At 42.0% G+C, this 16,325-nt stretch overlaps 1 protein-coding gene across 2 annotated transcripts in view; it reads right to left on the reverse strand.

Annotated features, from left to right (window-relative positions):
• Positions 1–477: 477 nt before the first annotated feature.
• Positions 478–16,325, reverse strand: part of LOC145404617 (FHF complex subunit HOOK-interacting protein 1B-like) — a 113,668-nt gene continuing 97,820 nt past the window's right edge. For both annotated transcript variants that reach the window (XM_080276139.1, XM_080276138.1), the window contains one exon: positions 478–3,309. In XM_080276139.1, the coding sequence (XP_080132265.1) occupies positions 3,126–3,309 (184 nt within the window). In that variant the 3' untranslated portion in view covers positions 478–3,125. The remainder of the gene's footprint in view (positions 3,310–16,325) is intronic.

Genomic DNA, 16,325 nt, shown 5'->3' on the forward strand with positions numbered 1-16,325 from the left:
TCCACATCCAGAGCACAACACTCCTTCACTTCCTCATTTGTCAGTCTCTCTCTCCATGTAATCCCACATACTCCTCTCAAACAACTCAGTTTCCACTGGTCTCACTCTTGACTTTGTCCATCCAACAAAGTCCAAGCTTCACTTCTATACATTAGGGTTGGTATCAAATACTGTCATGCAGCAACTTTTTTACTTCCTTGCTCATTTCCCTGTTCCTTATCACTGCTTTCAAAGAACCGGCAACCTTTCTTCTCTGTTGTACCCTTTCATGCACTTCATCCTCTAAACTTCCATCCTTACTCATCACTCTACCCAAGTGCTTAAATGCACTCACATTTTCCATTTCCTCCTCATCCAGCCTCACTGTACATTCAGTGACATCATTTCTCTCGGACTGTTCTACGTTCTAGTACTGTAAGCAAAACATAAGCTGTTAATAAGTGTGAACAAGGTTAATATATAAATTTATTTGCATAATCTACATATTTGTCTGTTTGTCATTCATGGGTTGGGGAACAAATCAGGTATAAAGGCAATATACTTCAAGTTAATACATAAGAATGCACACATGATAAACCTGATTTACTAATGACAGAGAAACTCCAGTAGATCTATAAAACTCAACCACTGAAAACAACCAAGAGTATTATGGCAATGGTGTACAGGCAGACCTCGATATAAGTAATGGATGTGTTTCAAAGTAGGATATCTTTTTCAATACAACTATATAGATTTTACTCTAACTTGGACAAGATTTCCATCCTTTTGCAACTTATTTCAAGTAGGTCAGTGGCAAAAAAAGACAATGCTGTAGCTCTACATCCTTTCTAGAACACTTCTTCATGACAATAACCATATTGTAGTGTTAAACTATAGTACACGAAGAGATGGCAATTTTAGGCCAAGTTGGAGTAAAAACAGCATACAGTAGTTCTGTAAATTGGGAGTAACTGGTTATCATCATTGTATGTACTGACAACACATTAATGGCAAAAATTTTCTGTAATTTTCTGAGGACATGATATCCAAAAATGATGCCAAACAGGTAACTTATATCGATAACTTACCATACTGAGGCGGCTTTAGGTATACATAAATATATATTTAACCCCTTCAACCCAATAATGTATTTTCTATTTCTTTCTTGCCAAGTTTCTGAGGAACTTTTACACTTTGAGGGACCTTCATTAATAGTTTTACTCCCAGGTGTTTTCCTATATTAAAAAACAGAACCAGCATGCATGAAATAAAGAACACACCTTCTGACTGAAAAGGTCAACTGGCAGAAAGGGGTGGAAATAGCAGAAATCTGAGGAAAGAGATATAAAGGATAAAAGTAGGACAATTAGAATGGATAAGGGAGGGCCTACATAAAAGAGTTGCTGAAAATAATGATGAAGCTACAGTAGAACGAAAGGGGAAGCATAAGATCTTGTAATATCATCTGAGAGTGCTGACCATTTCTATTTCCAGTCTTCTCTTCAATTAAAAAATGCATTAGTCACTATTCACAAAAAAAATAAATTAAATAAAAAATAAAAAAAATTATTCAGGTTGTGCTGTGACTCAAAAATATATAATGAAATACTGGGTCCTGTACATTCTAATAAATAAATCTTGATAATCTGTATGTTAAATCTCAGTATATGCAAAATATTGTGTACAATTTTGGCTTTGAGAAAAAATGTAATGTACAGAATATGTATTTGGGTAAGCAATGTCTTCATCTTAGATAGCATCCTACAGTTTTTTCAAACTCTGTACCATAACAGCTGAAGATAAATTCTGATACTGTAATTCACAATATTTCCTAACTAAAACATACTTATTTTATCACATGGTAGCTTTCCATCTCAAAACTCACATAAAATCAAAAGGCTGATAAAAATATACCAACATATTATATGAACTGGAGAATCACTCTATTATGCGAGAATCATAACTCGGGGTAGAAATAAGCTATATGAACATAAAGTCCTCCCAATAAAAAATATGAGAGGAGCCCACTGATTAGAGACAATAATGCATATAACACAACAATAAACCAGTAAACAACAATATAAACCATTAGTAATTATTTCACAAACCATGGTCATGCTCCAGCTCTGTCTACTAACATGTTTCATAAGCCACCTCTGAGCTGAGCCTGAACTACTAAAATATTGTATGGTGGACGGGATCACCCAGAGCATGTGGAGTGGTACCATTACAAACAGGATGGTCAATGTTAAGTCAGCATGGTATGTATTCTTGTCCACTATGGAGGCATTCTACCATATCCCCCTTAGCAATTTATTTTCCTTACTATACAGTAATATTCTCTTCTTATGTTGCTTCTATTATATCAGCAATGACACAGTTTGCATACATAACATACAAGAGAATATCATCCTACCATACAGCTGCAGAAATAAACTGGTAAGGATGAAGTGCTACAATGCATCCTTAACCAACAAGAGTTTGGCCTAAGATGAAATGTTATACTTTACTTAATTCCATATAAAAAGAGGTATGTTATTGCACTGAAGAGAATCATGTGTTATCAGTGCTCCTGTGTTGAGCCAAGAAGTTGTTGTTGAAACTGATGCTAAGAATATTTGACTGCAAGGATTTATGTGCATTGTGAATTAATGACTTGCTCATCTTTGGTGTTAGTAGTATTATGGAGAAATCTTAATAACATAAATAATTTTAAAATCCCAGTGTATTGCTTTATTAAAAGTGATATGATCTGAGGGTATAACCCAATGTTTCATCATAAAATATATTTTAATATACATATTTATATATATATTATTCATATGACTTATGTACAATACATGCTCATTTTATTAAAATGAGCTTAGCAATATACAAATAAAACTAATGTCTTTGGAAATTGTAATAAAACAATGTATATCAATACTCTGACATGTACAGTAAATGCTAAACTGGTAGGAAACGCCACAGAGAATACGAGCAGTGGCCTGGTAAAAAAAGACAATGGTCGACACTGACCGCCAATCAGTCCAGCGCCAAGCTCAACCCTACATACAAATCAAAACAAGGGATAACATAACTAAAGCCTTGCTGTGACCCTCAGAAATTATTGCCTCCCTTGGCGTTATCGTACAGTGGTGTCACTGTCAACTGGATGGAAATCTGAACTCCAGACTTGGCACAGCTACAGTTTGTTCTTGTGCAAGTGCAGCCAGTTCTTGTAGCCAGTCCTGGAGCAAGACTGCACATCGGGCAGCATGCTGCTTCTCACTCACCACCTCATACCTGCAGCTCCCATCCATGGTGCCAGCTGCTGGTCGCTTGATGAACCTAAATATAGTTAAAACATATCACAAATCTATACAGACACTGCTCTTTATTACAGCCTACAATATCCATCCACAGTGCCAGCTGCTGGATGCTTGATGAACCTAAATACAGGTAAAAACATCACAAAACCGTAACTTCCATTTCTATTAATTACTTACATTTATACCCATGTACCTAGGAGGAAAATATGAAAGCTGAAAAACCAAGTAGTAAGGGATGTCTTCTATAGCGAGTTGAGGAGAGTGGTGGCTGAACAGGGAGCTGTAGACAGAGGCATTAATGAACAGTACAGAGCCCTCAAGAACAATTTCTTGAGAGTTACTGACGTAACACCAAGACATAAAGTAACTTGGTGGTGGGATGAGGGTGTAGAAGCTGCAATTAAGGAGAAAAGAAGGCTTTTCCGGGAATGGAAGAAGGGTGGTAGCAAAGAGGAATATTTGGCTGCCAAGCGTAGGGCTAGAAGAGAGGTATACAGGGCAAAGTCTGAGTCACAGAGACAATTACTTGATAACCTAAATCATGGGGAAAGAAAAAATTTATTTAGGGCGGCAGGTCAGGTGAAGAGGGATAATCGGGATATCATAGGTGGGCAGTGTGTGAAGAATGATGAAGGAAGGGTAGTGGTGAACAGTGAGGATATTAAAGATGCATGGAGAGAGCATTATAACCGGTTGTTGAATGAGGAGTTTGACTGGGACAGGGAAGGTTTGGAGCCAGCAGATCCAGTGTCTGGCCCTTGGCCTTTGATTGATACTGCTACTGTGAGTGAGGCAATAGGCAGGATGAGGGTGGGGAAGGCAGCAGGTGTGTCTGGGTTGACTGCCGAAATGTTGAAGGCCTCAGGCGATAGAGGGGTGAGTTTAGTCACTGACCTGATAAATAGGATTATTTATGAGTGTGTTGTCCCAGATGATTGGCTGAAGAGTGTAATTGTAAATGTGTATAAAGGGAAGGGTGATGCCCTGGAAAGAGGAAATTATAGAGGTATAAAGCTTTTAGATCAGATAATGAAGGTAATGGAGAGAGTTTTAGAAGGTATGATTAGAGAAAGAGTGAATATTGATGAGATACAGTTTGGCTTTATGCCAGGTAGGGGGACCACTGATGCCATATTCATTGTTCGACAGCTTCAGGAAAAATATATTGGTAGGAGAAGGGATCTTTATTCTGTTTTTGTTGATTTGGAAAAGGCCTTTGACAGAGTCCCTAGAGAGGTGGTGAAGTGGGCAATGAGAAAGCTTGGCTTGGAGGAGTGGCTGGTTAGGGTGGTTATGGCCATGTATGTGGGTGCTCACACCCAGGTGAGAGTGAATGGAGATTTGAGTGATGAGTTTTCCGTGAAAGTTGGTGTGCATCAGGGGTCAGTCTTGAGTCCCATGTTGTTTATCATGGTACTTGAAGCCTTTTCACGTGACTTTAGAAACGGACTCCCGTGGGAGTTGTTGTATGCTGATGATTTGGTGTTGATTGCAGAGAATGAAAAGAAGGCGGAGGAAAGGTTTAGGAAGTGGAGAGATGGTATGGGGCAAAAGGGTTTAAGGGTAAATGCAGATAAAACAAAAGTGATGATATCTAGGGTTGGTGGCGGTACTGTCAAAGACGAGGGAGAGTGGCCATGTGCAGTTTGCCACAAGGGCGTGGGAAGTAATTCCATCTTGTGCGGTGTGTGTGATAAATGGGTGCATAAGAGATGTAGTGGTATCACAGGTAGACCGCGAGATAATGCTGATTTTATGTGTACGACGTGCCAGGGTGAGCAGGTGGACATTGTCAGACGTGAAAGGATTGAACTTGCAGGTGAATCTCTTGAGTGTGTGGAAGAGTTTTGTTATTTGGGAGACATGTTGTGCGCTGGAGGTGGGGCTGGAGCTAGCTCTGTGGCTAGGGTAAGAAGTGGTTGGAAGAAGTTCAGGGAGCTCTTGCCTCTCCCGACATTGAGAGGGCTCTCCCTACGTGCTAAGGGGTCTTTGTATGCAGCATAAGTTAGGAGTGTAATGCTGTATGGCAGTGAGACCTGGGCAGTGAAGGAGGAAGATATTCGCCGGCTCAGACGTACAGAAATGACAATGATTAGGTGGATGTGCAGTGCGTCCTTGCGTCCAAGGCCTGGAGGGGCTGGGTTTACAATGGAAGAGTTGAGAGGTAGGATAGGACTGGAGTGTATTGGTGTTGTGATGAGGAGAGGTAGATTGAGGTGGTTTGGACATGTGGAGAGGATGGGGATGATAATTGGGTGAGGACGGTGAGAAGTGTTAATGTTGGGGGTGGGGTTATGAGGGGTAGACCGAGAAAGACATGGGACGAGGTCATTAAGTGTGACCTTAGGGTTAAGGGACTGAACAGGGAGGCTGCAATGGATCGTGGAGCGTGGAGAGCCGCCATCAGGTGACCAAGGCCGACACATGCAAGCATGTTGGAGCCTTTAAAAACAAAACGAAATGAAACAAAAACGAAACGAACATCAGTTCTTTTCAAACAAGGATGCAGACAGCTATGTCAATGATAATTTCAATCCATTCTCTCTGTATATATCTCATGAACACATGCTGCCTTCCCATTCTTCAAGCTCTTGACAGTACTCTTCACTTTTGTCAGTGACATTCTCTGGCATCACATTCCTACGCACCCATAAAACCAATCACTTTTACTGCTTTTTAGAGCTCAGCACTCCCATTTAAATCAGCCTAGGAATACTTTGCCTCCACTGGTCAGCATATTTCCTCTCTTATCCCTCATTCTCATTTTTTTTTTTTTCATCCTCAATCCTGCATTTCTATGCCTCTTTCCAAAATTGTTCCAACTTTCAAAGAAACTCATGTTCATTTCTTGCAACTGCGTGTGGAAGGTGAAAAATGTGAACATCAGGGGTAGGGCTGGGGGAAGGGGGAGGGGTAGGAGGGAAAGGACTTGGGACAAGGTCATAGAGTTTGGGATAAGAGACTGAACAGGGAGGCTGCCAGAGACTGAGCAACGTGGTCAGTTACGTATAGATGACCAAGGCAGGTGCATGCAAGCATCCTAGAACCTTTATAAAAGATCTATCTATCTATTGCCAGATGCCTTAATCCCATATGGGGCGGCCACAAACAAATCGCCTCCACGTCACCCCATCCCCCACCATTTCACTGCCCTGCTCCCAATTCACACCCCCCTCTTGCATATACCTCTCCACTCCATCCCTTCATCTCATCCTTGGCCTTCCCCTCCCTCTCTCCCCCTCCACCTCACTCACATACACATTCCTTGTCAGTCTCTCTCCATCCTCTCCACATGGCCAAACAACCTCAGTGTGTTTCTCCTAACACTTCCTATCACATCCATAACACACCACAACACTCCTTCACATCCTCATTTGTTAGTCTGTCTCTCCATGTGACTCCATAGGCTCCTCTCAAATAACTTATTTCCACTGCTCTCACTCCTGACTTGTGTCCGTCCAAAAACATCCAAGCTTCACTTCCATACGTTACAGTTGGTATCACAATACCGTCCTGTAATAACTTTTTCACTTCCATGCTCACTTCCCTGCTTCTTATCACTGCCTTCAGGGAACCAGCAACCTTTCTTCCTTGTTGTAACCTTTCAAGCACTTTATCCTCCAAACTTCCATCCTTACTCATCACACTACCCAAGTACTTAAACGTATTCACATTTTCCACTTCCTCATCATCCAACTTCATTGTACATTCAGACTCCACCTCTCTCGAAAACCATAATTTTAATCTTCCCTACATTCATCTTTAAATTCCGTTTCTAACACACTCTCCCAAACTCATCCACCAAGCCTTGAAGCTCCCCTTCGTCTTCACTTAACAACACAGTATCATCTGCAAACAACAGTACAGGGAGTTTCCAAACAATGCCCTCTCTCATTAGGGCCAATCCAACATCCACTGCCCTACCTTGTATTACTTTTATAACCCCATCCACATACAGATTGAACAACCATGGAGACATGACACATCCCTGTTTCAACCCAACCTTAAAACAGAAAAATTCACTCAGATCACTATCTACATGCATTGAAGCCTTAGCACCCTCATACATACTCTTCACAGCATTCAACAATTTCCCATCTACTCCATAATTCTTAACCCTTAGACTTACCACTGACGACCTGGGTCGTCATGTGTTAGTCAACCTCTGACGTCAATATGACGACTTTGCCCGTCATCCAACGTAATCTCTAAAGAAATATTTAAGGAGTCGTCATTTTTGTTGAATGACGGGCAAAAGTGGGTGGAGCTAAGCCTGCCGCAGCTGGTGCGTGCGTGCTCACTTGGTTTGCTTGGCTCAGTGTGGTGTGAGGTTCCTCACAGGTAGGATGTACACCTCTTGACCTCCAGCTGAACACTTATGCTCCTTTTTCTCGCATACATATGCGGCATTATTATTTAAGAAAATACAACAAATACTGCATTATTGGTAAGGAAATTTATTCTGCTATGTATTGAAGCAAAAAATATTACTACTTCTTGAATAGTTTTTTTTTTTTTTTTAATGAATATTTTTGTAAAGGGCAGTGAAAAACTTTAGCATGTCAGCTACTCACTTTTTTTGCATTTTACTTTGTATATATTGTCTTCTGGATGATGTACGACAGAGCAAAACTCTTCATCTTCAAAATGAGACCAAAGTGGCCTTTCTGTGATGAATAGTAACTTTCATACGAGTGTTAGAAGTAAAATATCTATACGCGACTGTTCTGAAAGCTCTCGAGTGAGAGTTACGCGAACAGCCAGAAGTTTACGCTCCTCCCTTCATGGGATAGGGTTAATACTTTCCACAATCCTTGTCTATCCACCCTGTAATATGCTTTCTCCAAATCCATGAGGGCCGCATACAATTTCTTTCCCTTCTCTAAAAACTTTTCCACTAAAGATCTAAGAATGAATATCTGACCTACACAACCTCTTCCCTTCCTAACACCTCCCTGTTCTTCTCCAACTAATTCCTCTGTTATTTCCCTAACTCTGTCAATAAGTATCCTACTGTATACTTTTCCTATTACACTAAGAAGACAAATGATCCTATGATTACCACACCTTTTTCCCCTTTCCCTTTGTACAAGGGAATAATTATACCTGACTTCCAATCCTCTGGGACTCTACCTTCCTCCCAGGTTAATCTGCACATCTTCCACATCCATTCTACTACTATCTCTCCCCAGTGTTTCAGCATGTCACCTCACACTCCATCAATTCCTTGGGCTTTCCCCATTTGGATTTTCTTCATTGCTTCCACAACTTCCACCCTACTGATTTCTTCCTGTCTTTTCACCTCCCTTCTTCTCCCAGCCATTCCTCGGCCACTTACACTTGCATTACTTTCATTCCCTATGTTCAACAGTTCCTTAATGTGTTCTCTCCATCTGCTCATTTTTTCTCCCTTCTCAACTACTTATCTACCACTTTTTCTTTCACTGCCCTACTAACTTTACCTCTTTCCAGAACATTTTCTTACATTCCCTCCACTTGACACTCAAATTCCTTCCTTATAAAAGATACAAATAAGAATTTTTTTTTCATATGATTAGAGATTGAGTGAATATTGATGAGATGCTGTTTGGGTTTATGTCATGCAAACAGACCACTAATCCCCTATTCATTGTTCAACAGCTTCAGGAAAAATATACTGGAAAGAAAATGAGAGAGGGGGGTGTGAGTTGGGAGCAGGGCAGTGAAATGGCGGGGGACAGGGCGACTTGGAGGCGATTTGTTTGTGGCCATCCCAAACGGGATTGAGGCGTCTGGCAATAGATAGATAGATAGAAAAGGGATACGTACTTTGTTTTTGCTGATTTGGGGAAGGCCTTTGACAGAGTCCCTAGGGAGGTGGTGAAGTGGCAATGAGAATACTTGGGATCGAGGAGTGGCTGGTTAGAATAATTATGGCTATGTATGTGGGTGCTCGCACCCAGGTAAAAGTGAACGGAGATTTGAGTGAAGAGTTTTCCATTAATGCTGGTGTGCACCAGGGGTCAGTCTTGGACCCCTTGTTGTTTATCACGGAGCTTGATGCCCTTTCATATGACTTCAGAAATGAACTCCTGTGGGAGATGTTGTATGCAGATGATTTGGAGCTGACTGCAGAGAATTTAAGGGATGCAGAGGAAAGATTTAGGAAGTGGAGAGATGGTATAGGCACAAGAGCTTGAGGGTAAATGCAGATAAAACAAAGGTGATGGTATCTTGGACTGGTGGTGGTACTGTCAAGGAAGATGGAGAATGGCCATAAGCAGTCTGACACAAGGGATGGGAAGTAATTCCATCTAATGCAGTGTTTGTAACAAGTGGGTGCATAAGCGACATTGCGATATTAGAGGTAGACTGTGAGTTAATCCTGATTTCATGTGCGCAGTGTGTCGAGGAGAGAATGTGGAGATTTTCAGAAAAGAACGGATTGATCCTGCTGGTGAGTCTCTCGAGTGTGTGGAACAGTTTTTTTATTTGGGTGACGTTATATTCTAGAAGTGGGGCTGGAGCTAGCTCTGTGGTCAGAGTGAGGAGTGGTTGGAAGAAGTTCAGGGAGCTGTTGCCTCTCCTGACATTGAGACGGCTTCCCCTCCGTGCTCTGGGATCTTTGTATGCGTCAAGTGTTAGGCGTGTAATGTTGTATGGCCAAGAGACCTGGGCAGTAAAGGAAGAGGATATTTGCAGGTTCAAACATACAGAAATGACAACGATTAGATGGATGTGAAGTATGTCCAAGAGTGCGAGGCCTGGAGGGGCTAGGCTTACGATGGAAAAGTTAAGAGGTGGGATGGGACTGGAGTGTATTGGCGTTGTGATGAGGAGAGGTAGACTGGGATGGTATGGGCATGTGAAGAGGATGGGGGATGACAATTGGGTGCAGAAGGTGAGAAGCCTTAATGTTAAGGGATGGGCTGTGAGAGGTAGACCAAAAAGGATCTGGGAGGAGGTCACTGAGTGTGACGTCAATGATATAGGACTAAATAGAGAGGTTGCCAGAGATCGAGCTGCATGGACAGCTGCCAGTTGGTGACCAAGGCCAATGCATGTAAGCATATTGGAGCCTTTAACCTCTAAACCGCGGGCTTGTTTTGCTTTGACCTGCGTGTCCCTCGGGCATATTCGCGCTCTGACAGACTCTCTAAAAATGTTTGCCAAAAATCAATTATTAGTCCTAGAGTATTAAAATTACATATGCACATGGCACATACCTTCAGCTTTCTCCTGGGATGTTTGTTGAGCCTTCGTCGAGTACCGTAGGACTTGTGGAGACCTCTGAAGTTGGGTAACGAAGTCTCCACTTTACACTTCCCAACAACCCGTAATATGATTACCACAGCCTGATATTATCACTAGAAACACTATTCTATGATTCTCAAATAGTTTGGAATCCATACTCCAAAAAAAAAAAACACTGTGAAAGCTATGAAAATTACGAGCACGTATGACCTTCCCAGTTCCGATCGTTCGCCGCTGGTGTTCTGTCATTTATTATTCATAAAAACACTCACAGTTTATATTTCTGTTACTATATAACACTTATATATATCTACAGTCTTTATCCATAAGTTTCCTTCAGTAATAGTAGTTTATTGTCACTGTTGGCATTCAATTTCTCTTTCAGTAAAATACGTAGCATTCACTTTCTCGTCCTGTATACAAGCGTTGAAAGTGAATCTGTCACTTTCACCTTCACTTTCATAACTCATAGTATTCATACATCCTAGAGTGAAACTTTCACTTTCATTACTCCTAGTATATATACTCATATTCTTATGTTACTACTCATTTACATTTCTGTTTACATTCTCTATTTTATTTACATTATTTACATTTCTATTTTATTTACACTGTTAGGCACTGTCACTTGCAGTAACTTATAAAACTATCTTCCACTGTTCCCTTATATTTACATTCATTGCTTTCACTTGCTGTTTACACATTATTTACACATTACAGGTAAGCCCTTAACCCGAGACGTCCCGTCAACGTATGGATAAATGCAACATTTTGCATTTGCCAGTCCCGTCGACATACTGGTACGTTTTGAAATTGCAAGTTGCATAATTTCCACAATTTTCAAAATTCGCGCGAGATTTTTGGTACGTAGCGTCGCACTACCTTCCCCTACCTGCCACCAGGCGGGGACACTCGGCGACCCCACACGACCCGCGCTCACCTGCGGCTCTGCTCAGACATGGCGCATAAAGGTCTCTTGGAGGAGGAAATTCAAGCCGCCCAGGATGCCTTTACTGGCAATAGTGATTCACCAATCGATGACGAGGAGATGGACAAAGATTATGTCCAACCAGAGGATGTGGAAAGCAGCAGCAGTGATGAGGAAGTCCCGTCCCCCAGGAAGCGGCGCTACATGACTTATCGTGCTGCAGGAGAGGGTCAGGCTGCACAAAAACAACATTCAAGATCCTCTAGCCAGCCCCTATGTGACGTGGAGCCAGATTTCGAGGACGAGGACATAGCCGTGGGACGTGCTGTCACGTGGTACGGCCGTGAGGATACTACTTATCGCAGCCCAGAGCGCACACCACATCGTTCTAACAGGTATGGGCCTAGTGTTTTGTTTGGGGATGGCGGAAATGGTGTTGAGGGAGTGGGGAGTGAAATGGAAAGTGTTGGGAGGAGTGTGGAAAGTGAGAGTGGCGGGAGTGAGTCACGTGGTGGTGTGAGGCGGCGGGGCTTATCACTTGGGGAAGTGAGGGTGGGTGGTGAGTCACGTGGTGTGGTGATGGAGCAGGGAGGTGAGGAGGAGCCACTCCCCAGCATGTCTTATGCTCCCCAATATTCCCGGGCTTCCTCCCTACAGACCCCTGATGTTCCCCAAGGCCGTAAGGGTAAGGGAAAGGGGAAGGGTAAAGGCAGAGGGAAGAGGAGTGCGAGTCGGGAAGCCCTACGCACTCCTCCTCCCCAACCTCCCCCACCATCATCTCCTCCCCACCCTGATGAAGGCGAGGATGGGGACGATCGGGATGAAGATTTTGTGTCTTGGAATTGGGAGGATGGGAGTGATTTTACTCCCCTCATTCACCCATTCACTGAGCAGGGGCGTGCTGGATGCACTGCTCCCGGTGTTCACCCTAATTCAACCAGGCTGGATTTTTTCCACCTTTTCTTCAGTGAGGCTTTGTGAAGGAAATAGTGGATCAAACAAACCGGTTCGCTAACAGCCAGCGGCGTGAAAGACAGGGCACAAGGAGTAGGCATTCTATCCTCTATGATTACCCAGTCTCCCTTGCAGAAATGTTTTTGTTTTTGGCCCTGGTACTTTTGATGGGTATTGTATGAAAGAACCGAATTCCTGCATACTGGACAAGGGACCCTATTATTCTTACACCAATATTTGGCCAAGTAATGAGCCGCAATTGGTTTCAGCAAATTCTAAGCCGCCTCCATTTCTATGATGCTGATGATCCTGCAAATGCTAATGACACAGATAAGATGAGGCAAATTAGATTGGTTTTTGATCACCTAAGGCAGACATTCCGTTCCTCATTTTATCCCTGTAGAGACCTCGTCATAGACGAGAGTCTCGTGTTGTGGAGAGGCAATATTTCATTTCGGCAGCACATACCCAGCAAAAGGCACCGTTTTGGGTTCGAGATCTTTGTTATGTGTGACTGCAGGACTGGGTATGTGCAAGACATAGTCTTGTACACCGGTGCACAGACAGACATAATAGAAGATCAGAGTATTGGTCTGTCGGGAGCAGTGGTAAAGACAATGATAGAAGACTATCTTCATCGTGGTCACGTCCTTTACCTTGACAAATGGTACACTAGCCCTCTTCTCGCTCGATATCTACATAGGTATGACAAGGGGATATGTGGGACCGTCAAGGTGAACCGGCGTCACATGGTCAAGGTGGGGCGGAAACTTGACAGGAATGAGGTTGTCTTCCTCCAGGCAAACAATATCCTTGCAACTGTGAGGAACCACAATAGAGAAGTCCGCCTCTTGTCCACGGTTCACCGCCCCTTGATGCACCGTACAGAGTCGGTAGATTATCGGAGCGAGAACAGGCGCCACGTATTGAAACCTGAGTGTGTGCTTGATTATAATATCAACATGCGCCTGGTGGACCAGTCAGACTCCATGATATCCACTGTTGAGTGTGCCAGGACCACGATGAAGTGGTACAAAAAACTATTCTTTCACCCGCTTGACATTACCGCCCTGAACTGCCACCACCTTCACACCATGACAACAAGAGTTCAGGAAACCTTTGAAGGGTTTGTGAGGGAGATGACACGAGAGATTGTTGCAAGATATGCGGTTGAAAGGCCCCAACACTGCACCCGCACAGCCCCAGGTGCCCACCCTCCCCTGAGATTATCCGCCTGCCATTTCCCCACTCCCATACCTCCCCAAGCAAACAGACCTAGGCCCCAGTGCAGGTGTCACATGTGTAGCAATTCCCGCGTGAGACCCACCACTCAGAGAAAGGACACCCGCTATGAGTGCGTTCAGTGTGACGTAGGTCTGTGTATTCACCCGTTTCAGTGAGTTTCATATGCTCCTGCACTTCTGATAAGGTGTGAATGCGATAGGATGCTGATACTCTGAAATAAATGCGACAAACAGACGCTCAGTGTAATTATAAGGCCCACAGATCTGTAAATAGTAGTATGGAAGTGAAAACGGGTGTAATATAAGAGGAAAATTATTATGTAAGTGTATGAATATTATCTAAGTGGAAACATACTTTGCGAGGGTATTTTGATGTGATATTCAGACGCTCAGTGGAATAAATAAGGCCCGTAAATATGTATATAGGAATCTACAAGTGAATACGGGTGTAATATAAGTGGAATATTAGTATGTAAGTGTATGAGTAATTTCTAAGTGGAAACATAACTTGCGAGGGTATTTTGATGAAATATTCAGACGCTCAGTGGAATAAATAAGGCCTGTAAATATGTAAATAGGAGTCTACAAGTGAACACGGGTGTAATATAAGTGGAATATTAGTATGTAAGTGTATGAGTATTATGTTGGTCGAATCATTCATTGCGAGGGTATTTTCATGCGATATTCTGATGCTCACTAGAATAAATAATGTCAGTAAATATGTATAGTGCAGAATAGGGTGTAAATGGGTGTAATGTAAGTGGTAAAGTATATTGTGATTGAAGAAATAAAGTAAAAGTGGAAACACGAGTGTTAGAGAGTGTGCTTGCTACGAGATTATGCGCTAGCCTTTCGCTAAATGCCCTCATAATGAATATAAATAATTGAAAATGTTTATAGTGGTGGAGGAAAGGTTCAATGTAAAGAAGAAAATATTATGAAAGTGATAAAACAATGTTGTATGTTGAAATACGAGTCGTAGCGAGTGCGCTGAGTATGCATATGTGTGCTATACTTATGCTACATGTCATCGTAATGAATGAAAACAGCAGAAAACATTTACATACAGTACAAAATGGTAAAATGGCATTGAAACAGTAGTATACAAGTAGAAAAAATGATATGCTGATTGAAACAGGAAACTTAGCACATAGCGTTATACCAATCGGACCAAACTCGCTATGCTCGCGTGAAGGTACAATGCTTATTTTTCATATATATGTCATTGAAATTCATTATATTGTTATTCTTATTGTTTATTAGTTCAAATTCAATAAATAAAGAGGTGTTGTTTGTTGTTTCTCCCAAAATTACCTACCACAGAAAACGTAAGCGCCTCACACCTCTATGATAGAATACGATACCTGGCGGGGGGACCTCACCTGTTCTGACCGGTTGCGGACCACGGTAAGCACTTTCTTTGTGATTTTCCTTTATTTCTCAACACAAGCGGAAGTTTTAGCAAAAAAAAAAAAAAAAAAAAAAAAAGTGGTCAGGACTGGGGGGTGTCAGAGGTGCGAAAGTGGTCGGGACGTGACGGGTTAATTCACGTGAACTTTTTTCACGCGATTTCGGTTATCCACGAATTTTTTGTACAAAAATTAAAACATAAAATTATAGCATTCAAATAAATAATTTTAATATACAAGAGAAATAAATAAAATATAAAAATGCCTACCTGCTGCCCATGTGCATACATATGTGTGTGTGTGGGAGGTCGGTCTACCACGCACCACACAGTCAGTTTGAATCCGACAGTCAAACCATGTGTGACTCACTAATCGTTATTTGTGGCTTATTTTTCTGCCTTCCAGTGACTGCTTGCCTTGTCTGCCAACATGGGGCCTAAGCATAGTGCTAGTGATGCATGTGGTAACACACCAAAACAGACTTGTAAAGTGATGTTGCTGACAGAGAAAGTTAAAGTGTTGGACAAACTTAAGGGAGGAATGTCGGCGACAATTCTCTGTCAGGACGATTCCCCGTCATTTATTTACATACCAGTTTATGCAGCAAGTACAGTACACTAGTTTTTTACTTATATGAGTTATAAAATCCCCTTGAAAATTAGTTATTAAAGTATTAATTAATCAATAATAAGTATATTTATAGAATGACAGGGAATCGTCTATGTTTTGATGGTGAATTGACTTCATGGTGAATTGTCTCTGCAACGTGTGTTTGGGGTGAGTCAACTGTTCTTACAATAAAGACTGCAGAACGTAGCATATGGGAGGCAGTGAGGGCTAGTGCACCAGACTGTGCAAAAGTGTCTCCACCTACGCCTGTTAACTGGCTCGGAACCGTATGTTTGGGGTGAATGAGTCAACTGTTCGGACAATAAAGAAGGCAGAATGTAGCATATGGGAGGCAGTGAGGGCTTGTGCACCAGACTGCTGAAGTGTCTCCACCTACACCTGTGCTTGTCAGGTTTGTGTTAAATTTCTTACATTTTTGTTGTTTTTCATACTTCATGCTAGTTTATCAGGTGTATGTAGTGCATAAACAGTATTATTCAGATGTAATATACTTAGCAGACATGCGTAATTATGTGCACACAAGGACAAAATGTATAAACGAATTTACCACATACGCGAAGGGTCTGGGAACGTAACTCTCATGTGAATTAAGGGCTTACCTGTATTTACATTTCCACTTGCACTGTTTTACTCACCA

This window comes from Coenobita brevimanus, chromosome 64 (genome assembly GCF_032717465.1).
Source record: "Coenobita brevimanus isolate Jiangsu-jjx chromosome 64, ASM3271746v2, whole genome shotgun sequence".
NCBI classification, from domain to species: Eukaryota; Metazoa; Arthropoda; class Malacostraca; order Decapoda; family Coenobitidae; genus Coenobita; species Coenobita brevimanus.